Here is a 24,736-nt window from a genome sequence, read left to right as displayed (position 1 = left end):
CTCATAGTTAATTGTTACAGAGAAGTGACACGTATGCTAATAATGAATTGTATAGTATACTCTATGTTAGTACTCTGTGAAATAAATTAGAGACAGGAAATCATCCTGATAGCATCAGCTAGCACGACCAGGGTGCTGAAGGATGATGGAACATAAAATCAGGGAAGAATCTATTCCTAGTCTCAAATGACCATGTCTTTTGTTCTTGTACCTAATAAGAGTATGGAAAGAAAAAGATCTAACATCATTCCCAGGTGGTCGTCTTACTCTGTAATCTTTGTTTCTGCTTTCTCCACACTAAGACCCTTCATAAATGTCCAACTTCCTGTTAATACATGTCACCCAAAACACACAAATGTGTATTGTTTAAAATGGAGCCACAAGACCCAGCAGAAAGAGAGAAGGGGAAGAAAACAGTCAATTGTGTTTCCACACACACAGCCAGCACCAACTCAGGTCATGAGAGTGACCTGCTTGACCGGCTTGGCCTGAAGTGAAACCACCATAGTGTCCTGTGACTGGACTTGTGTCCAATTCACGAGTTCCCACCAGACCTGGGTTCAAATAGTGTTTGCTTTCTCTCAAATACTTTGATCTAGGGCTCTATTCAATCTGTAAAGCTGAAGCGTTCCAGAATCCACAATAGAAATGTAAAGGTCACCGTGAATGCAGACTCCGCCGAAGCGGGAACGTTGCCTTTTTAAATTTCAATCCCGCTGTAAAGCTGAACTTCTGCGGTGCGGAGTGAATAGAGCCCAGAGTTGTGTTCGATTGAGCCTGCTTGGAGTGCTGAAAGGGTGGCGTTTGCAGTTTTAGGACTATATTTCCTTGTTGATTCCATTCCGCCAGGCAAGCTCAATCAAGCACAGCGAAAAGTATTTGAAAGAAGACACAATGCAATCTCAACACAGGTCTGCTTCGCACGCACACATCAAAATGCCACATTAAAAATGATGTTCCATGTGTGTTGAAGCCTGACATTGTCTGACAAAAAAAACATCAGGACAGTTATGATACACTATCCATGCCTCAAAATAGACCAATGTTCTGTTCTCCCTAGTCGTTAACCCTTCACCTCTGGACAGAGGGTGTCTCAGTCAGGATAACACATGATGTAGAATGCCCTGCAGAAGGACCAGAGGGAGTTGCAAAACAAAATCAGATGAGCGTTGGTAATTTACTGTACTGCTCTACTTACTGTAATGCTGGGAAACATGTTTGCTACATTTGGCTGTATACAGTGCCTTGCGAAAGTATTCGGCCCCCTTGAACTTTGCGACCTTCTGCCACATTTCAGGCTTCAAACATAAAGATATAAAACTGTATTTTTTTGTGAAGAATCAACAACAAGTGGGACACAATCATGAAGTGGAACGACATTTATTGGATATTTCAAACTTTTTTAACAAATCAAAAACTGAGAAATTGGGCTTGCAAAATTATTCAGCCCCTTTACTTTCAGTGCAGCAAACTCTCTCCAGAAGTTCAGTGAGGATCTCTGAATGATCCAATGTTGACCTAAATGACTAATGATGATAAATAAATGCACCTGCACTGTGATAGTCTCAGAGGTCCGTTAAAAGCGCAGAGAGCATCATGAAGAACAAGGAACACACCAGGCAGGTCCGAGATACTGTTGTGAAGAAGTTTAAAGCCGGATTTGGATACAAAAAGATTTCCCAAGCTTTAAACATCCCAAGGAGCACTGTGCAAGCGATAATATTGAAATGGAAGGAGTATCAGACCACTGCAAATCTACCAAGACCTGGCCGTCCCTCTAAACTTTCAGCTCATACAAGGAGAAAACTGATCAGAGATGCAGCCAAGAGGCCCATGATCACTCTGAATGAACTGCAGAGATCTACAGCTGAGGTGGGAGACTCTGTCCATAGGACAACAATCAGTCGTATATTGCACAAATATGGCCTTTATGGAAGAGTGGCAAGAAGAAAGCCATTTCTTAAAGATATACATAACAAGTGTCGTTTAAAGTTTGCCACAAGCCACCTGGGAGACACAACAAACATGTGGAAGAAGGTGCTCTGGTCAGATGAAACCAAAATTGAACTTTTTGGAAACAATGCAAAACGTTATGTTTGGCGTAAAAGCAACACAGCTCATCACCCTGAACAAACCATCCCCACTGTCAAACATGGTGGTGGCAGCATCATGGTTTGGGCCTGCTTTTCTTCAGCAGGGACAGGGAAGATGGTTAAAATTGATGGGAAGATGGATGGAGCCAAATACAGAACCATTCTGGAAGAAAACCTAATGGAGTCTGCAAAAGACCTGAGACTGGGACGGAGATTTGTCTTCCAACAAGACAATGATCCAAAACATAAAGCAAAATCTACAATGGAATGGTTCAAAAATAAACATATCCAGGTGTTAGAATGGCCAAGTCAAAGTCCAGACCTGAATCCAATCGAGAATCTGTGGAAAGAACTGAAAACTGCTGTTCACAAATGCTCTCCATCCAACCTCACTGAGCTCGAGCTGTTTTGCAAGGAGGAATGGGAAAAAATGTCAGTCTCTCGATGTGCAAAACTGATAGAGACATACCCCAAGCGACTTACAGCTGTAATCGCAGCAAAAGGTGGCGCTACAAAGTATTAACTTAAGGCGGCTGAATAATTTTGCACGCCCAATTTTTCAGTTTTTGATTTGTTAAAAAAGTTTTAAATATCCAATAAATGACGTTCCACTTCATGATTGTGTCCCACTTGTTGTTGATTCTTCACAAAAAAATACAGTTTTATATCTTTATGTTTGAAGCCTGAAATGTGGCAAAAGGTCGCAAAGTTCAAGGGGGCCGAATACTTTCGCAAGGCACTGTACCTATTTAGTTACGCTACTCAGTACCTCAGCATCCTAGGCAAATAACTTCGCTGACTATACTTTTGAGTGAATGAGCCCAATGAGAGCAATTGAGAAAAAATCCATCCAGGCAGACCATGGGCTCCTTCAACTGCACAGTCGAGTGTGAGTTATTTTGTCCTGCATGGCAGACTCAACACTCTCACTGTGCTGATAATGAAGGAAAGAATAGTCAGAACAATGCCTTACAGCTTGGATCCCTTCCCAAAGACAGGAAAGAGCTCATTTAATGAGAGACCAATGTGAACTGTGTTACTGAGGATGGTTCGCGATTCACAGCCAAACGCTGCCTGACATCCAACTTAAGCCCATGGCTATAGAGCGCATGAATCTGACAAACCATCCTGGATTACAAAAAGTAAATCTGAGAAAATGTTTTCGTAACTCTAGAACTTTATCAGACAAAAAGTAGAAGCCCTGCATGATAGGAAAGGTTAAGCAAGGGTGGCGGGTGGGCAGAGTTGGAGATGGGTGGGCACATGGGACGGTATGTTGGGAGGGATGGGGAGGGCTCAGGGAACAATCAGGGAGTTGTTTGTTTATTAGTAAAAAAAATGTTTTGTGGTATTCGGAGCAGCTTAAATTTTGAAAAAAGAATGCTAAAAACTTCAAAAATAATAAACAATGTGTTTTCGTAACTCCAGAACTTTATCAGCAGCAAACAATAAAAGTATACGCCTTGCATTAAAATCTTGTGAAACATAAATGTGACAAAGGATGCTGACAACAAATGTGCAGAGGTAAAGGATCTGTATAGGATTATTATTTATGTTTTCTACAATGTTGATTTTGGGCTCAGTAACTCCCAGCACCAAAAAATGTGATAAGCTTGGTAGTGTGGGTGTTTGCTAGAAATGATTGCTAGAAATGTCTTCTCTTTGGTAGCATGTTCAGATGACAGATGCTTAGTAAACTGCATCTACTGTACTGTAAGCATGCTCAAGTTTTAAGGAATAAGCATCAAATCAGGGTGAAAATAATTTGAGGAAATTAATATCTGGCCCAAATAAATATCTGGCCTTAATTGAGTAGAGGGGGGGGGGTTGAGATAGAAGGCGGAGGGGTGCTCGTTCTCTGCACGCAAATCAACTCCCATCTAATCAAGCTCCAGGCCAATCAGGTCCATTCATTTGACATCATGGAATTTATGCTGAACAAAAGCTACCATGCAGCCCCCCCCTCTGAAGTCAAAAATCACAAGCTGCTGTCCAAAGCTGTCGTATGGTTGGCTAGGCTGGGCTACACACCAACCCTTCCAACCAGCAGGGAGGGCACAACCCTACTACCCCACCCTACCTCACAGCCGCCCAGCTCCTCTCCCCCTCTCCAGCCTCTGTAGCCCAGGACATTGGCTCCCTGAATGGACCCCTGTGAACCAAAGTGCAGCAAAGCCCCCCCGAGTCACGTGATTGTCTGGTACAGTAGTTATACACACACAGCACCATCCCACTGTTATTTAACAGACAGACACATCAGCAACCTGCACAAGGTTGCTCCAGAGCGTAGCGTATCATCACGGCAGCCTCACACAAACATACTCTGTCAGAGGACCATCACATTGTGCTGTGGGACTCAAAACACCGGCAGCCAATATCCATCAACTGCATCTAACTCTGTCTGACTGAGAGGAAGCTTACAGAGTCAGGTAGGCGCTTCCTGTCAGGTGTTTTGGTCAGGATTGGAAATTTGTCATTAGTAGATGAAGAACTACTATATCGTGTTTTGAGAAGAGTTGTGTTAGGGGTTGAATACCATCATGTTACATGGCCATCTGAGGTTGAGGATCATTGGTATAGATATATAATGGGGTGGTATTTTTCCTGGTTGCTTAATGAGTTATAAAATCATCACTTTTATTTTACTGTCTTTTTATAGATTTTATTTGACACATGACAATTACTTTTCAGGTGTGCATAACTATCATTTATCAAGTTTACACGGTAATTGGGATGGACTAACAGAAGCATATTTGACTGTATTTGGAAAAGAAATTACATAACATTTTGGATTGAGAGATGCAACAAAGTTCATCAGGTCTCTTCAAAGATAATTGAGGAACTTTGTATTTTTCTTACTTTACATCTTACCTAAGACGACATACCTCATAGGATTTAAAATGTCAATTCACGTTAAGTTGCATACCCCCTTTTCTAGCAATTAGTGATACAGTACAGTATATCCAATTAGTTTATCTTCTTCTAGGCAAGTAATCTGTGTGAAACTAATTTGATTGCAATTATTTCTACGTCTTATTTTACAGTCAACAACATACTGAAACTTTTACCAAGGGTTGCACAAGGAAGAACAAATAGGAATGGTCTTTTTGTCACAATGATTATTCATGTAAAGTAGAAATAATGGCTGGAGATTGGTTACAGCTATACAATACCAAACTAGTTGAAATGCGTGAAATACAGTATGGATGATGTTAGAGTTTTTCCTTGAAATTACATGGGGTAGTTGAAATGCAATCGCCATTGCATTGCATGTTAATTGTCAAATGCAGATTAATGCACTTTCTCATCAGTCCTCATATCACTCTGTCTTTCTCTTGTATAACTGTTCTGGGAGACCTTTCATAAAGAGGCAAAGGAAAAAAACGAAATCAGATGCTTTTAGCACCATCTACTGGTCTACAGGCGATGTACCGTATATTCAATAGCGTTTAAGTAGGACCCGTAGGTCTACTTAATAATACTCCTGTTGATTTCTACTGAAGATTTGTTGTGAACAAGTCAAACAAAAATGGCATAGTTCAAATACTTGTTTCATCAAACAGAGTTTGCCACGGTGACGTGTGATTTTATAAATGTATGTATTTTTGCCGAAAGTGCACTTCACAGTCAATTCTTCACTGTGAAGAAACATATGTTCACTCTAGGCTGTTTTTTGGCAAAAACAAAGCAAGTTGTAAGAGCTTGAGGAATCACCTGCTGTTTCTCTTGGGGAAATAGAAAAACAATTAAGTAATAATCCTTTAGTATTGTGGAGTTTTTGTTATTGCATGCTTTCAATTGTATGCTAACATGGGTAACTTTTTTCTCATTAGACTGGTTCATATGCTCCAGCTACATAATGCAGTATTGGATCCAATTACGCAGCCCAACATTCATCTGAATCAGGAGACAATCATTAGACCAGAGCAAACTAAAGAAAATGTTAGCTGACTGAATCCATATGTGAGAAAAGGGTAGAGGCATGATGCACTCCAAACAGAGGATTGTCGACAACATTCCAGGTAAACGCTGCAGATGCCAACTCAATTGGAAATTACCTTTGAATGTCAAGCGAGCTGTAATCCGGTTATGGATTGAACCCAGCCAAAATTGTGTCATGTCAAATTAACAATTAGAAAAGATCAACAGCACAATATGACTGTGACAACATCTGTAGGCGCCATACTAGAGGGTAGAACATAGAGATAAACACATGTATCAATCTCTATGGGGTAAACACATTTAATGACTCTCCAAGGATTCAAGGCTGTTGGAGAGACGTGCTGAGAATATGGGACAGGAAGAAGATTGAGCAAACAAGTCAATCCTGCTTTTCATGTGTTTTGGGTGTGTTGTCTTACAGTCAAGTCATAGACATTACAGCTACACAGAGTGGTCAAAGTAGCATATACTGCATTTCCTTTGAGTAGGTTACTCAGTTACTCAGCACAGTGACAACTTGTTTCATCATCAGCCTTTCAGGTCAGTGCAAAAGGAAACCTGTACTGGAAACTAGGAGCAGTGACACTGTTAGTAGTGTCACAGTCTCAGGTTACAGTCTCCTAAAAAAAACTATCTGGAGTAGTCAGAACTGCCCTCTGACATTCTGTTATAAATACACAGCTTCTTATGACTGGTGTGTAGTAGAGTACTTGGCAGCTGCCTCCCTCTCCCTCTCTCTCTCTCTCTCTTGCTCTCCCTGTTTCTCTCACGCTACAGCCAACGTTTTCTGTTTAGGGGGGGCAGAGCCAAGGTCATATTTTCTAGGGGTGGAGGAGAGGGGGAGGGTACGTAGTTGACCCCTCCCCCTTCTGCTACTGCAACTTTCTCTAGTGCTCTAGGGGCTGCAGGGAGGCAGAGCTGCAGAGCACATGGCGAAATTATTTTTCGAACGAGGCTCCTTTAAATCCGGGGATTACGGTGTCATAGACAAGAGGAGCCGGTGTACTTCCTGTTCTGTCAATTGAATGGGATACACAGAATTCGTGAGTGTGTATGTAATAGCGATAACGAGGGGGGAGGGAATATGAACTGAATGTACACACTTGCCGGATAATGTAATAATACTCTGATCACAGTGGAGTGAGAAGTTACCCAAGAGAGAAGGAGATATAATAGGCAGTCCCACTCCATCACAAGGTAAGATTATCATTCGTCTGAGTCTAAGGGGAATTAGAAAATAATTCCACAAGCCTCTGTAAATCCATCTGCTCCACACTGAAGCTGAGCCTGTTTGTTAATTAGGCAACATGGGATAGAGAAATAGTCAAACCAATAGTATTATTGGTTTGACTATTTCCTCATCACTCACATCCCACGTTGCCGAATTAACAAATTGTCTCAGCTACAGTGTGGAGCAGATGGAATTATTATGTCTTCCGTGTAGGATGGATTCAAACTGAAGAAAAACCAGGAAGAGGAACTGAGTTACTGTGAGCATACAGTAGTTCTGTAAACTCTTAAGGTTATGTGTGTGTGGGTATGTGTGTATCAGTACGTATGTAAACAAGAACAGTGTTTCTCTCCATTCATACACTGAGTGAGGTGACTCATCAACTATTCAGTTTCAGACGTTGAATTACAGGCAACTATGAATCAGCAGAAGTCACAGTAACACCCTCTTACCACGTTGTACTTGCACAGAAAAGGATGAAGTGTAGGTTCAGCCTGTGTATATGGGGCTGTTCCCGAGACTAGTGAGTTTGTGTGTGAAAGGTCAGGTACTCTGTGCCAGACTCAACATTCGGGGTGGACGGGGGAGGGAAGGCTGCTGAGTCTTATGGTCACATACTGTGTAGCAGACAGGCTGACTTTGGTAACCAATGACAACGTGGGTGAGAGGATACCCCCACCAATACTTACACATAGGCTAACCTTGAGGAGAACCAAGGGAACTAAGGAAATGTGTTCATATAATGTTGTCATTGTGATGATGTTGCAGAGCTGAGAATGGGTATTTTGATTTAGTTCTGTGTTCTGGTACAATTAATAGTTTTTGGTAATTATGCCTTTCAGCACCCCAACAAATGCCAGTTCATGTTGTTCACTAGTTTGCTCCAAAAGGGGGAGTGGGTAATGAAGGAAATATATATATTTAAAGATGTGTATGAATTTGCAAAAAAATATATGTGGGATTGGAAATGATGCAGACAATTGCATTGATGGAAGCTACAATCTATCTAAAATATTAATGCTGATTTATACCCCCCCCCCAAATAAAAATAAAATATCAGTACATGATCAGTATTATGACAACGTATGTTGTTGCATTTTAATCATGAAATTGTGCATTGTTTGTGTGTTTCAGGTCCTTTATGCAAGTTGTTTACTGGCTGTGCCCCTGCCCTTCACCATGACTCTCCTAACCCACGTGCTGGCATGTCTCTTTGGCATGGGCTCCTGGGTGGCCATCAACGGGATGTGGGTGGAGCTGCCCCTCATAGTGCCCGAAATCCCAGAGGGTTGGTACCTGCCCTCTTACCTCACTGTGCTCATCCAGATGGCCAACGTGGGGCCCCTTTTCGTCACCCTCATGCACCGCTTCCGCCCGGGCAAGCTGGACGAGCGGCCCGTCATCTACTCCATAGTGGGCCTGGGCGTGGTCGCCACCTTCCTCCTGGCCTTCTTCTGGAAGCACACGGTGTCCCTAGCGGGCGCTACGCATAGTGTCCCCCTCCTAGTGCTCTGTTTCCTACTCTCTGTGGTGGACTGCACCTCCTCGGTCACCTTCCTTCCCTTCATGATGCGCCTCGGGCCCCAGTACCTCACTACGTACTTTGTAGGGGAGGGCGTTAGTGGCTTGGTGCCTGCCATAGTGGCTCTGGTGCAGGGGGTGGGGGTGGTTCACTGTCGGAATGCTACAGTGGCTAGCTTAGCCAATGGGACCTTAGGGATTAACTCCACGGTAGGGGCCAGTGGAGAGCTCCAGGCTCAATACCAGCCCGCTAACTTCTCTGCCCAGGTCTTCTTCCTCTTCCTCAGTGCCATGATGGTGGTGTGTCTGGCCGCCTTCCTCTTGCTCAACCACCACCCGGCCGTGGCCAGGGAGAGGAAGCGCGAGCACTACTTCAACAGAGGCCTGGCAGAGGAGAAGAGTGACCAAGCCCTGTCCCTGTCTCACAGACCTCAAGAGGAGAAGCCCATGATCAGTTCTCCGGATGGCCACCGGAGAGCCCGGCAGAGCTCCTTTGGGACGGGCTTCTACAGTGGGCCGGAGGTGACGTTCATCTTTGTGGTTCTGGCCTGGGTCAATGCCCTGACCAACGCAGTGCTGCCCTCAGTGCAGTCTTACTCCTGTCTGCCTTACGGGAACCAGGCCTACCATCTGGCGGCCACCATGGCAGCCGTGGCCAACCCCGTGGCCTGCTTCATCGCCATGTTCCTGCCCTTAAGGTAAACCCAACTCTCGATTAGCATAACTGACTGATCAATAATTTACTGAACATAGCCTCTTTCAGATCTATGCAGTCACCAGTGAAGGCTGTTGAAGGTAGACATGGGGAGGAGTCATTGTAATGGCTGGAATAGAATGACTGTCAGTCACTGAATCAAGTTGACGTCTATAACAAAATACAGAATAAACAGCATTAAGTAACATTGTACTGTCTCATCCTGAAACATACAGTACTTCAACGGATCATTTAAATAATCCAAACACCTTGAATTTTCCCACCCACTTCCTCAACTCACCCTCTAGCTTGTCCTTGTTCTTTATTTCCAGGTCGTTGGTGCTGATTGGGCTTCTGACAATAGTTGGGACAGGGTTTGGTACTTACATCATGGCCATGGCTGCACTGAGCCCCTGTCCTCTACTGGTTCACAGCGTCTCAGGCACCGCACTCATAGTAAGGCTCTTTCTGTTATTACGTCATGAAATAGAGAAAATACATGTGTTAAGTTGCAAGATTGCTGATAACACCTGAACACTGCATGACTGTCAATTTGATTTCATTGGGCCATTGAAAACGACATGTTTCTGAGTGAAAATGAGATGTTTTGAGGTCAAGCAAAGTCTTCCTAAACAACAGTAAACAATCGAACTCATGTCCATGCTATTCGGTATGTAGTTAATGATCCTCTAATGTACCGTGAATATTGACACAATGCTAGTATTTTGTTTGTTTATGTCTATCTACTCTCTGTTGTAGGTGATCGCCTGGATGTTGTTTGTCCTGACCCTCTCCTATGTGAAGGTGATCATTGGGGTGATCCTTCGGGATGAGGGCCACAGTGCCCTCGTGTGGTGTGGAGCAGTAGTACAGCTTGGCTCCATGCTGGGTGCCCTGTCCATGTTTCCCTTGGTCAGTGTCTATGGACTCTTCAAATCAGGGGACCCTTGTAACACCATGTGCGCAAAGTAGGGATCAAGATGTGGCTTACTGTTGAAACTCACTGTAGAAAACAAAAATTGTTGACACTGGAAATGTATATTTCTTCATGTGAGTTTGCCTCTTTAAACTGATTTTGACGTATCTAGTCTGTTGCCAAAGCAATGAAATATCTCCCTATGGTTGCGGAAGGATCTCTTTGAAGCACATCCTCAGATTAGAAACTAAATGGCACCAAACCCTTTGTGTTTGTTTTCTGTTGAATAAAGTTGAAAAACATAGGGTCTTAATTTAATCACCTTGTTGCAAGATAGCTTTTTCTGCAATGCAGGAGCTATAAAATGTGTAGTGTATTTGAGGTTTTAAGGCTTCTGAAGTTTGCAATTTCCACTTTGACATTTCAGACTTAATTTTCCCTTGTGAAAATGTTTTCATTCCCTATAAAATGTTCCATGAATTATAATCCACATAATAATTTACATTTCCTGTTGCTGCAGGATTATTTTCCTGCTGTTGCAAACTGGCTCAAATTAAGATCTGAAATCTGTAAAGTGTGGGAGGCCAACTTTTATTGTTACAAAGACCACAAAGATGATAATATTTAATTGCTAAGCTTTTTGCAATTCTTCTTTAAAAGAAGCTGAATGCCTTGGAATATGTTACAGGGACAAAACAGTGCCTTCATTTTGGAGTTTCTAGTACTGCAAATGTCAACCAAAAGGTCATTTATGTTTATTCTTTACCAGTCTATGTTTAATGTATTTTTTTTCCAAAACCAAAATTTGTCTTCATGCTTTGTATACGACCTTACTGCAGTCATAATGTATTGCACTGCAATTATGTTTATGGCTTGAGTCAATTAAAATGTATACATAAAAAAAAAAAAAAATATATATATATATATATATATATATATATGTGTTTTGTATTTCTCTAGAAATTGCTTACTTCATTATCAACTTTCTGTAGTTTATTTATCACTAGCATGGGTATAAAGCATCACTGTAATCGTAATCATACTTAGATCCTTCGCTTCCAGAATTTGACCAGTAGGTGTCAGGCTAGGATAATGGTAACACGAGCTGAGAGTGAGATCTGAACAGGGCAGGGGTCCACATCCTTGCATACAGCTCAGACCTATGGATACCACATATGCCTTCAATCTGACTGCAAGATCTAATGGAAAAGTATTTAGTTATGAATACAACTTTTTTAAATGTATTTTATTCCCCCTTAACACTGCTTTCTTAACAAGCGTGTATAGTTCATTTTGTGTAGGCATGTTCCTGTTATTTATTTAAATGTAAGTCCTGTACAGTAGCTAGATCATCGGTGTAGACTTACAGTATGGTTTAGGATTTAAAAAACTGTATTGATATACAACACATTTACTCACATTAATGTTACCATGAATATAGCCCTTTTATATATTCAAGATCATTTTATAAATATCACTATCACATTGATAATGATGAAGGGTAATTGTTTCTATATTTTTAGGAGGCCTTCTTTTTTTTTTTTACATGAGTCATTTTCTATTTGCCCTTCCTTCTGCTTTTTGAATGCTTCCTGAGATTGCTCAAAATACTGTAGGAGTTGTGCATGCCTCTTGAGTATTGCCCCATGCCACTAGAGTCATGTCTCGATCATTTCCTGAGTCTCACCCACTCACAGTAACTTAGAGTGAGAGCAGTTGATGGGTGCAGGTGTGTGCTCCTTTTCTCTACAGACCCCCTACAGATAGAGAGCACTGAGGAACAAAGTCATAGCCTGATTCAGGCCCCAGTGGATTCGTCATCTCCTGTCGTCTCATGTCATACATATGCTCTTATGTCTATTTGTGGCTTTAATGGTTGAAGTGTGCAGGGGCCCATCAATAACAGAGGTTAGAGAACTTTTAGGTGCTGAGTAATATATGCAGGGATTTCTTTGACTTATCCTCTATTTTGTCGAGAGAGCCCTGGCCAATTAGGATGCTTCTTCTGTGAACGCTATTGCTTCTGTGAATGTGCAAACTGAAATGCAGGTGGACTGCCCTGACCTACGTGAAGGTGGGTGCTTTGGAGTAGCAATGGCCATCTCGCTCTCGCTCTCTCTCTCCTCTCTCTCTCCTATTGTCTCTCGAACCAATTATCTCGCTCAGTCTCTCCCTCTTGACTCATATCTCACACTGTCCGTTTCCCTCTCTTGGCTCCCTTTGATTATGCGTACAGCATACGTTGTGATCCTAATTTGAATTGAAAACATATGAGGGGAAATCCTAGCTCCCGCTGCTCTTTAACGGGCCGATGTGGGATTGGAGAATGCTGAGAATGATTGAATTTTGTGTTAAGGCCAGGAACGATCAGGTCTCGCCTGGCGTTATGCAATCGACCATTCTCCCCTCACAACGCGACGTCTGGTAAAAGCCAGAGAGGGAGGGATGGAAAGCCCGACGTCTGGACCAGACCTAAAAGGGATTTCTCTAAATGATTCAAGGCAATACTAAAGGAATGCTGAGCGATCAGAGGAGCCAAATGAGATTTGATTCACCACTTCAAATGCAGAGACTCTTGAGGCGACTGCTTTTAATATTGCTTAAAAAAAAAAAATTACACTGTGATGCTTGACACACTATATTTCCTGACGGACGGAAACATATGGTTCCTATAGGAATCCTGCTAGGCACTATTATTTATATGATTATGTCATGTCTGTTTTTGTTCTACTCTTTCCACCTGCTTGGCTGCATTTGAAAGTCTTATTGAGCAAAGGCCGGCTTACTCCAGGCCTTAAAATTACCACTTTGTCCAAACTCATCAAAACACTTTTATTGCAACTTCATACTATCATTTTGGGCCCTTTGGGGAAGGCTAGAGACTTTTGTTTTCCGTTTAGCCCATTACAGAGTTGTCTTGACCTTGTCTACTCCTTTTGTTTGACCATGCACAAAGTAATCAAAAGTTAAAAGCAACACAAGGTAGGCACCTAGCAAAAAAAGCAAATATTTTCTGATAAAACATTCATATGGGCTATATTATATATCAGGCAGGAAATCATTGGAGATGACAGGGTTGCCTTGCGGTTAAGTCCAGTATGGGTTTACAAAGTAGATGGCTACTTCTAATATCATCCTTCTCCCACCCCTTGTCAACCAATTGTAGCTGACTGACCTACATCAGGAGTGTACTACCAGAGTGTACTATATCTATTTTCTGCAATACTTCATCAAATAAATTACATTTGTGAGATGAATGAAATGAATGAGTTAGGTACTCTATGAGTGGCAAGCTTTACTGCTCTACACTTCGTGAACCATGAGGCCACACACACACACACACACACACACACACACACACACACACACACACACACACACACACACACACACACACACACACACACACACACACACACACACACACACACACACACACACACACACACACACACACACACACACACACACACACACACACACACACACACATCACAGAGAGTGCAGGGGCTTCTGTTAACATAATACTCGGCTGTTATGAGTTTTCTGTGCTACAATGCACACAGTAGGGACTATGAAACAGAATGTCCGAGCTGCGGTCAGAGAAGGAAATACCTCTGTGTTTACTGGCTCTCTAAAACGTGGAGGCACTTCCTTGTGAGTCCTCTGCGAGTCATCTGCTGAAGGCCTCGAAGCAGGGCATTCAAAACCGATTTGAGATGGATCACAAAAGTTCTCATGTGAGGGGAATTTCTGGATCCCAAATGGTATCAGGTGAGGAAAACCCTGTTGGACCACAGAATGTGAGGAAAAGTAAACAGTTATTAATGATAAAGGTTAGTTGTGATGTAAGACACTATTTTCTTAAGTTACTTCATTGTTTTGCTCTATGTGATATATTTTCATGAAGGTAAGACTGGGGGGGGGGCTCTATTCAATCCGTATCGCCGAAGTTCAGCGTTTCACCGGGATTGACATTTAAAGGCAATGTTCCCGCGTTAGCCGAGACTGCATTCACTGTAAACACTGCATACGTTGTCTCAATCAGAAATGACTTTCACATTTCTATTGCTTCAGCGATACAGATTGAATAGAGCCCTAGACGTTCACTAAGCATTTTATTTCCACGTCTAACACACATCTTTAGCTAGTCTGGCTATGCTGATTCTCTACACGCTGAATAAGGCTGCGGCCCGAAATGTGTCCGTGCAGAGCAATTTGGATTCAGTGAAGATTCTTTTCTGGTGTCCTGTCCATCTCATTTACTGCATTCGGACAGTGAACCAGACTTAAACCTCCTGTTGAGAAGTCCTATAGTCTCCTCTCTGTCAGGAAGCCAATCCACCAGGGGTGTGCCAGCAGGTCACCCCGAGGTCACGCCGGGCATCCATTAGAGTGCTCATTTAGTGGATTGCTCCTTTAAGAGGAGGGATCGGCCTGTTAAAGCAAAGAATCATTACCCCCTCGTCCCGCCCCCACCCTGCTAACAATCAATACAGAGGGATCATTAAAATGAATAGCTGGACACTCCCCTTTTCTCCGGATCCTCATTGTGAAATCAGTGTCAGGGGATATGAAGATTGAGCCGAGAGAAGGCGTCTAAAAGCCTCCAGTGATTGTCATGAAGTCATCTTAAGCCGAGAGCCCATGGCTGAGAGAGAGAGAGAGTACTAAGCACCCACCTGAACTCTGACTAGCCCTGCTTTTAGCCCATTAAGAGCAGCCCACGTGTCTGCTGCTACTGTAACATCAACACAACTACATAGCGTATACAGAACTGTATGGTAGACAAGCTTGAGTGCAAATAGTAGGGTCGATGACTGTACAGTATGTGTGTGTTTCAGGGGTTTTCGCATGAATTTAGAGCACTAAAAAGGAATCAGAAGGGGATGTCGGAATTAAATGCATTGGATCGATTGGCACACTGAAACCTTATGATGATATCAATAAATTGACTATTTTTGAATGATTTTTCCAATCAAGTATCCTCAAGCACAACAGTATGTCCTCGTCAGAATTGTTTGAATCCTTGCATGACATTTCACGCATCGCAAAAGAGAGATATAGTGAATCAAGTTGAATGATTGCAGATGAAGAAAAGATACGCACACAGTTTTTCCAGTCCATCTGGCTCTGTCTTTTTGAGTGTCTCTTAAAGTCACTTTTAAAAGGGGATTCGTCTTTGTGACCGCAGTGATGTGACCATGTCAGTGGGTCATCTGTTGAGCTTGTCACATATCCAGAGGGCCCATGTGGAGAGAGAGTGCACCTGTGGAACCCCCAGACACACTGATGCACGTACGCACACGCGCGCACACACGCACGCACGCAAACACACACACACACACACACACACACACACACACACACACACACACACACACACACACACACACACACACACACACACACACACACACACATACACACACACACACACACACACACACACACACACACACACACACACACACACACACACATACCCAAAATAGAAAAACATCTAAAACATCTCTATTGCTTAGAATGACAGAATATCAAAGTCCAACTGTATGCATGGTCAAGCAATCATCTCTTAAAGCATCTCTTAAAGTCGCCCCCATGGCTCTCTCAACATGCCCTTCATAACAGAGGTAAGTTATATCCTGGATTTACGATCTGCAGATGGCTGAACTGGAGGAGAGGAGAAGAGAGGGCAAGAGCCGAACCACTGTGCCTAGCTATGCATTCACTTTATAAAAGCAGAAATCAAGGGCTCAGTGGGAATACAACGAGAGAGGAAGCGGAGCCATAAAGAACCTGTAAATCTACCCTCTGAAACGTCTTAGCGGTGCCCCGTGCCAGGTGAAGGGTGCACGAGCGCCCCCCAGGGACCAAATAGCACGAGCTGGAATCATTACCATTCACTGGGATCACTGGGATCTTTTGTCACTTACAAAGGAAGCGCATAGAATCAAGCCACGTAGGTACACCTGTTAAATCTGCCGATGTATCTCACGCTGCCTTAGGCCACTTCATCAAATAAATGCCCCTATAGCATGAACATGAATAGGACCATTACTATTTGTTTGTCAGTTCGATTGTTCTTCTAAATCAACTATATGGGTCCTCTAATAAAATGATAGCGGTTTCAATGATTTCTCAACTGTGTCAAAGGGTAGCTGTCTCCGGCAGAGGAAGACCTAGGTGAGAGCGGGCGCCAGGAAAAAGAGGCGTGACTGCGTCTGTAAATAGAGGGGCTATTTTGGGACTGCCGTGGGTGTACAGGGGAGCACCGCCCAGGCCTGCCCGCCTGACTTCTGTCACTATGACGATGGGCCATTCGGAACTTTGCTGCGAGATGGAAAAAGTCTGGAGGACTGGCAGGTGGTACACAGGAGCGTGGTACAGGTCCCTTGGCGAGAAACACTATGCCACTCCCATAACCACCCACTCCACACATGCAAAACCGTACTGTAGGCTACACACGTCCTTGCAAAGACATACACCTGAAGGAAGTGCATGTTTAATCGAGTATAGCAGCTAGTCATGCTCGTCAGGTCAATCTGAATTAAGGTAAAGGCTTGAATCTTGGATCAATGGCTTGAATTGCATAAGAAGAAGAATTATGACCAAACAATGCCTGCTATTTGCAGTTCATTTATGTAAATACCTTGTTGCATCTCCACCCCCCCCCCCAAAAAATAACTGCCTATCTAAATATTCGAAAATATATTCCATATATTTGAATTGTATTTCAACATTTTGTTAATAGATAGGCCATATCTGTAGACGACTGTATTGTTTCTTGCAAGAGACCTTAGAGGAAATGAATGCATCATCAGAGTTTGCATAAAGCAATGGCAAGATAATTGAATTTGGCCCATACACATCAAGGTCCTGCTGTGTCCATTTCAAGCTTTATTAGGCATACGGGGACAGGTAGGAACCATCCAAGGTTTACAATGGTCAAATACTATAACACAAGAAAAACCAAAAGCTGTTGAGTTATAGAGAAAGTCTTAAACTAAAGCATAGCCATATGGAGCATGGATGGATAAGGCAGAGAACGAGTTCCGTGTGCTTCGAAGAGATGCATTTCGTAAGTAATTGATTCTGCATCGCTGTACGGAAAATACTGTTTCAGTGTTGAGGGTAAATTAGATATGTAAAAATGTTATGTCATTCCAGACAGTCGGAGGGATAAAACACCATATAGGATTCCTGGTACTGATTTGTGCCAAAAGGAAGTTTTTTTTTATAGCACACGCATAGATTCATGGACAATGCCATCTGGTAAAGACTGCAATAGGAAACAGCTAGAGTATCACTGCATGTGTGTGTGTGTGCGCGTGTGCGTGCGTGTGTAAAACGCTCAAGGTAAAAATCAAATTAAAATCCGAATAACAGCAATGCACATGTCAGTATTGTCATCGTTATGTCATTTATTGATTCATTTTTTTTATTTTTTATAGAACACATTGAGTGTACATAAAACACCATTTCAATTTCCATAAATATTTCATATTAGGGAGGAAATATGTTTCACCTTTGTGCCTGGATAGAAAATGAGTAAGAGTTACAATCATGTTGTAGCAGAGAGACAATAGCGAATAAGGCACAATACGTCAATCTGTTACATAGAGCCATGCTATCATATGGTCCACATGTATTCGTGAAGCCACTTAATGGTATTGTAAAGCTAAATCATATATCTCATTAGTGTTCTCTGCATGCTGAAGAAAGACATTGCACTAGACGACGTAGAAAACGATGGCGGATCTGTCATCCTTTATAAGAAGAGACCCCGTGGCTCAGTAAGGGCTGTCTGTCCTATCATACTAAGCATGTGAATCTAGATCCTATAACATTTGGTCGTGACGGAAGAGAAAGCCGTGCTGCTACTATGGTAAAGTAGATTACATACTGACTGAAGCCTACTGAGCCACTGTCTCTAACAGTAAAGAAAGAAGAAGCTCGAACAATAAGTAGGTAAGAAATCCTTTGATATGAGGAAACCAATTATTGCCAAGCTGAAGGCTGAAGGCCCAACCCTTCTCCAGCTGTATTATACAGGCAAGGGGAATAAAGATGAAGTCTTAGATTGTCCTTATCATCCTATGGTATGTACATGCCAACCCAGTTGTTCTCCTTCGATATGTGTAGGAGGCTCTCTCCTGATGGTCTAAGCAGTTCTGAATATTTTTTATTTATTTTTTAAAGGGAAGAGGGAGAGGTAGGCCAGAGCGGAAGGATAGAAGAGGCACTAGGTGTCAAGACAGACGCTAGCAACGAGGTGGTACACATCGGATCTTCAGAAAAAGGAAGACGCTGAAAAAAACAAAACAACGAGGAGCTAAACGGCGAAACTGCATAATAGATTTAAGGCATACACAAAGTACATTTCAAATACATGTTTATACAAAGAATATCATACACAACATTCGGTATAAATGGACAAGGACATAATAAAAAATAAAAAACTGATACACAAAACTAACCTATACACGTCCCATTCTTATTTCCCAGCTATTTTTAGTTTCCCTGTAAACAAATGATTGACGTGATCGAAGTGACACTGCATTCTAGTCAGTGAGTGATGTTGTAAGGCACCGCCTGGGTTGCTGTGGTTTGCCAGGACGCTCTGACCAACATATGACACACCCATTGGCTTGTCCGTATATTAGAGTCCAACACACATAATGAAGAGGCAATCAGTAAAGAAACACGTAATTCAGTCTTACTGAGCTGTTTGGTCCATGGAAGAGCAAGAGTTGTCATTTAAGGCAAGTGTAGTAATTGTCACAGTCCCTCCCATTATATCAAAGGCCGTCTCACATTATATTATAACATTCGTTCATATGGAGCTTTGCAGTTTCCTGTCAATGACCACCAGTCGACCAATCGTTCTGCAGCGTCACGAGGGGCAAGCGAATCAGGCATCTGGGAAATGTAGCAATGAGGAAGTGGTAATGTGAAAGCTCTCTGTTAAGGGGTTCCTCATGTGGATATAGGAGCTTTGGTTTGTGGTTCCTTTGCCTCTGTGCCTTTTTGTATCTGCAGAGAGTTTATGTACTGAGATGCACTGAGATGCTGGACAGGTCGTTTCGGATGATCTCATTGACTGTGGAGACAAAAGGAGAGATATTGTTACTCGAAAACCCATCCAAAATATACCTCTCATTATAACATCATCATTGTCACATTATTCATCTTCGTCATCTTCACCATCATCACCACCATTTTCTGCAGCTGTACGTGTACCACATGATATTTCGGTGGTTAAAAGTTTGTCACTGTGATTTCTGCGGATTCATGTAAGAGTAATATCTCCACTTTCTCAATAGCAAAGTGAAAAATATATACCTCATTCTTAATCTCTTTTGAAACCCAGCAATAAAATTGCTTTTCTTTAAGAATTTTCAGTGAATCACCACTGTGGGATTTAGACACAATTACACACTCACACACACCCTTATTCTCTTTCTTGTCTTTCCTGTTCTAGATCCTGTGCCCTCATGTTTCCCACAGTCAGGCAGACAGAGAGCAGTCCCCTCTCTTTATCTGCTGTGTGCTTTGGCACATTGGAGGGGGAAGTGACTGACCCGGGCCCTAGGACTGGGAGCAAACTAGAGGCTCCTCAAGGCACTCTAATGTAAAGCAGAGGAACAGAGAGAGAGAAAGAGAGATAGATACAAAGACAGAGACAGAGATAGAGAAAGAGAGAAGGGCCACTCAGTCTGGAACTCAGTGAGGTCACCATCCACATCACTGGAGGCGGGAACGGAAGTCAGCACCCTCCTCATATCCACTCTGCACCCACAGACCAGGGCAGACTGGGCAGACTAGGCCTACTTTATCAGCTCCTGGCCCACTGGACAAACAGGCATACAGTGGAGACAACCTACACACACAGATATCGCAACCCCCCCAAACACACAGACACAGACATCACCACCCTACACACAGGAAGAGAGGAGGGGGGGGGACCAAAAGAGGGCACCCTTTCATTTATTGTGGCAGTAGAAGTGTTGACATGATTAAATACTGTATTCTCCTGGTGTTTCTATGAATATGAATGTCTATGGATATGAGTTATGATAAATAAGTTCAGTGTTTGAAATATGATTGACTGAAACAGCTTGGTAGAGGTAAAAAGAATGAAATAATTCTGAATATGAATGCACGGATGCACGTGCGCACGTGCACACACACACACACACACACACACACACACACACACACACACACACACACACACACACACACACACACAGTTGGGGCTCACCTCCCTTTCAACTCCCACTGGAAAAAGTCAACCTGAGCCAACACCGCTAGCTGTTTTTACCAGTGATTCCGCTCCGGGCTAAACAGGCTTTTACACGTTGGGGTTATTTTTAGTTACGCCTCCTCGGGACAACAAAAAAAAGGCACACAAGCGTGTTACAATTAAATAATCAAACTTTAATGCCAGTCTCCAATTCCATGGTTGTGAGAGAAACAAGAAAATAGCTTGGGGCAGAGAAGAATTGTGAGGGAGGGAAAATCCAACATCTCAGCAGCATATGCCACAAATGTACCTTTTCTCTGAGAGAAAAGCAGTAGCTTCCTCGCTTCTTGTCAGTCAGGATAAAAACACTGACATCTCAACACCCACGTATTAACCACAGTGTTGTTTTTCTACACTTTATCAACTAATATTTTCCACTTTCGAGGTGCAGGGGAAAAAAATAAAAATTGTACAGGTAGTTCAACTGAACGGCCCTTGACAGCCTCCTGTCTGAGCCCTGTTGACGTTCAGAAAGCCACCGAAACAGGATGTGGCCAACTGTTACACCACACAACTATCACAAAGAGTTATTTTTGAACTTGCTAATGCCATCAGCTATCTGTATCTCAAGGGGAAAATAATCATTCTTAGGTAGGCCTCAAAATAATTGACTGACCAGGGACAAATTAGTTTGTATTCGTGTTTGGTGTTTTACTGTGCTTAGAGCTCCCCATAAGATGTCATGTGAAACTTTATTGCAGTATTCAAGGTCCACCCTATTATGAAGTCTGTCTCTAATTATATACCCGTGTTGCTAGGTAGGGGCTGTCCTAAGTTGTAGGCTACTATCAAGGTTAAGGCGTCAAGCCCTGGATCTTTTTCATGGAAATCGCTTTGGAAATGGTGATGGAAATGGTTTCAAATCAAATAGAAATCTACAGAAATCTACGTTTCTCATTGGACAAGTAAAGGTAGTCCTTCCCTATTTCAGGCAGTTTTCTTCCATGTGGTACCTTACCGAATGGACATGACCCAGTTGTATTACTGTACCCTAGGCCACCCTGTCTAGTCCTTGAGGAGAAACACAGTCTTCTGAGGCGAGGAAAGAAGGGAAACGGGGTCAGAGGTCAGCCTAGGTCCTCTCATTGCGTTCTTCTTCCATGACTCAACACTAACCCGGATGACAGTGCTTTACTCACTTCACCCCCCCCCCCCCCCGCCACCCCCCCCCCATCCACCTCACTCTCTCTCAAATGAAGGAGGCAAGCATGAGGACACAGTAAAATGGTGAGAAGTCCTATTTGAGTGGCGAAAATGTGTGTTCGAAATGGAATTTTGCTATAAATCAAGGCAGTTCAAGGTGTCACACGGCCTTGTGAGTTGGTGCAAGACTGCAATGTCTCCTCGCAGACTGAGTAAGACCCTATCAAATATGCCCAACTGACAAAATAGAAAAAGCATGACACTTCATGCAGATGATAATGTGAATCTTTGGAAGACAGGCAGTCAGTATCAAATGTAGTTACATTATATATAAGTCAAATTAATTTAGGTTCTGAAAATATTATTAACCACTACAGATGTCAATGTGCGACTCTCCTTGGATCAAACTTTGATCGATGATAACACTACTACTGTCATTCCAACCTGCTTGACAAGCTTCTCAACAGCATCGGAATCTTTAAAAAAAAATTCCGGTTCCGGTTTCTCATGTATGGAAAGCTATAAGTGTGAGAAGTCCTTTGTTGAATAAACAAAAACAGTGGAAAATTCAACTGAACATATTCCACTCATGCAAAACAGCACAATCCTCGGCAAAAACCCCCGATTAAAAGCGGCATCCTTTATTACCTTAAGTACCTCTAATCGCGTCCAAACCACAGCCAGAGCTGTCAGCCTGTTTAACAGCACATTTTGGAAGTCGTGAAAGTGACAGAGGGCTGAATCTCAATTGTGATACTTTGATTTCTCACCTCCTCTCTCCTCGCCTCTTTCTTTCTCCTACAATCAGTATGGTTACATGCACACAATAACCTGATTATTGTGGCTAGTCAGATTAATATAATTGTTTGTTTAAAACATTGACACATTTTGCAAGAATAACGATTTCCCTAATAATCCTGTTTACATGGACACATCTGAATTTAGGCTACAGTGTAGCAGTGTGTACAGTGTACAGTGTAGACAATTGGCAAATCAAAATAAATCTTTATACCACAGAGAAGCCTTTTTGATTTTTTTGATTAAGTTTCCCGACATATAAAGTTTTGTGAAAACTTAAACTTCTAAGTTCCATACTTTCAGTTTATCCAAACTCACTCCACTCGCGCAAAAGAGAGAGGCTGGCGCTACTGCTGCTGGCACGTGCAGATCAAATACACAGTCTCAAATACACAGTCACAAATACACAGTCTGGAACCCCGATTAAGCTGCTTCCATGTCCTAACAATTCAAAAGATTACGCAGAAAACCAGGTGTTTTAATCGGCGTGTGCTTACTTTGATTTGGAGGAAGGTAAGCACGAAGATAAGCAAAGTCTTTGCAGGACTATTGCCATGATCAGCCTACTGCCATAATCCGCTTTATATTCAAATGATTTACTGTGCATGTAGACGTACTCAATGTTTGGAGAAAGGAGAGAAGGTAGTATGGAAATACAGTGTGTCAATGAAGCAGCCATCGCTCCTACCCACCTCTATAATTATCCTGCTGCAGTACTTTCTATGTGTTTGTGCGGTGGGGAGTACACGTCGAACCATGTTTCTACGGGCGGACAGGCAATAGATGGATGTATCTATGGGATTGGCTTGGGTTGGGCTCTCTAATCTCTCTGCTACAGTACATCAGGGAAAGAAGCAGCTTTCCCTCCGGGGTGTGGCCCTACTGAACAAGTGTATAGAGAGAGCTCTCCAAGGTACTCTCTCTGTCGGCATAAACAGTCATTAAAAAGACTTCCCTCATCTCAAGGAGGAGCTACCAGGCACCTCTGAAAGGGCCCAAAGTGCACAGCAGAGGGACTGCAATGCCATGTAATTAAATTTCAAGCTTTGACTAAACCATGTTTGTCAGTTGTACATGGAATTAGAACACAGCACCAAGTGAACCTTCTGTTAGGTTAAGCTACCGTAATGTGCCTGAAATGGACGCCAAGGCAGTAAGCACCCAAAAGGTTAAAGAGCTTGTCATTGTTCAATTCTGATAAAGACTGATCCGAGACCAACAGTGAAGTCCATCAGAGCAGCAAGTGGAGCAATTTGGCCCTATTTTGATTGAGTTATCCAGGCAGAAGCATTATGACTTCATTTGGGCGAGGAGAACGCGCCACCCGAGCTCCTCCAGCCAAACCTGACCCGCGCGGCGGATTGAGTTAGCCGAGGTTAGCAGATAGCGTTGGCGTCGGGGTTCGATAACATCCAGGCTATCCTCTGAGAACAGAGGATAGCCATGCGGTTAGAGGAGACGGAGAGGAGAGCCTCCCAGGCCGCAAAAACACTTGGTGGTCCCTGCAAGCGTAACCCGATTCCCCCTTTACCCAATCAACGACTGGCAATGACCTGGCAGCAGCGCTGACTTCGCTTCACCTTCTTCCTGCTCAACTTTCTAAACATACCCTTTGAACTCTGAGTTGTAAGCGTTGTAAGAGAGGCATCCTCTGCTTGGGAGTTTCAATTCTCTCCGGCCTCCGGCTGCCCATGAAGGAAGGCATAGCTAACATCCTGAAACACTTTCACAGGGTGGATAAACTACATTAACTCCAGTGGTGTTAGGGTTAGAGACCTCGGTGCTGTACATAGGCGTACTCTTCCTCTGCTTACACTTCCCCGGGCCCTCGAGTGCCCCATCATGCCTTGTCAGAAAGACAAGCACAGCTTCCACTTATTGTGTCCTGGCTCCACATGAAGAAGCTGATCTGAATCATAATGGTCATTCATATCAACATGGACACACACCGGCACGCAGGCCCACAAGCGCACCAACACATACAGACAGCATCCATGAATGCACGCACGCACACAGACACCTACAGGCACACACAAAGGAGCACGCAGGCAGACACACATGCAAACCATGGCATGAAAATCCAGATGAT

The 24,736-nt window shown here is 43.0% G+C and overlaps 2 protein-coding genes across 5 annotated transcripts in view; one reads left to right on the top strand and one right to left on the bottom strand.

The window, feature by feature from the left end:
- The first annotated feature begins 4,073 nt into the window (after positions 1 to 4,073).
- On the top strand, positions 4,074 to 11,309 carry LOC110489712 (riboflavin transporter 2). Of its 3 annotated transcripts, none has more exons than XM_021562497.3 (4): positions 4,074 to 4,522; positions 8,401 to 9,485; positions 9,814 to 9,937; positions 10,241 to 11,309. In XM_021562497.3, the coding sequence occupies exons 2-4, from the start codon at positions 8,446 to 8,448 to the stop codon at positions 10,451 to 10,453; spliced, it is 1,377 nt and encodes a 458-aa protein (XP_021418172.1). In that variant the 5' UTR covers positions 4,074 to 4,522; positions 8,401 to 8,445; the 3' UTR covers positions 10,454 to 11,309. The 3 variants fall into 3 exon arrangements, with proteins under 3 accessions (XP_021418172.1, XP_021418181.1, XP_090073070.1); XM_021562506.3 differs by lacking the exon at positions 4,074 to 4,522 and adding an exon at positions 6,915 to 7,232; XM_090216944.1 differs by lacking the exon at positions 4,074 to 4,522 and adding an exon at positions 7,414 to 7,525.
- A 6,494-nt stretch (positions 11,310 to 17,803) lies between these two features.
- The window catches only part of LOC110489695 (nuclear factor of activated T-cells, cytoplasmic 1), a 65,179-nt gene continuing 58,246 nt past the window's right edge, over positions 17,804 to 24,736 (bottom strand). For both annotated transcript variants that reach the window (XM_036948320.2, XM_090199558.1), the window contains one exon: positions 17,804 to 19,500. In XM_036948320.2, coding sequence (XP_036804215.2) covers positions 19,445 to 19,500 — 56 coding nt within the window. In that variant the 3' untranslated portion in view covers positions 17,804 to 19,444. The remainder of the gene's footprint in view (positions 19,501 to 24,736) is intronic.

This window comes from Oncorhynchus mykiss, chromosome 2 (assembly GCF_057628025.1).
Source record: "Oncorhynchus mykiss isolate SJ-2025 chromosome 2, ASM5762802v1, whole genome shotgun sequence".
In the NCBI taxonomy this organism is placed as follows: Eukaryota; Metazoa; Chordata; class Actinopteri; order Salmoniformes; family Salmonidae; genus Oncorhynchus; species Oncorhynchus mykiss.
Note: the sequence above shows the minus strand (reverse complement) of the source record. Positions and strands in the feature narration are given on the sequence as shown.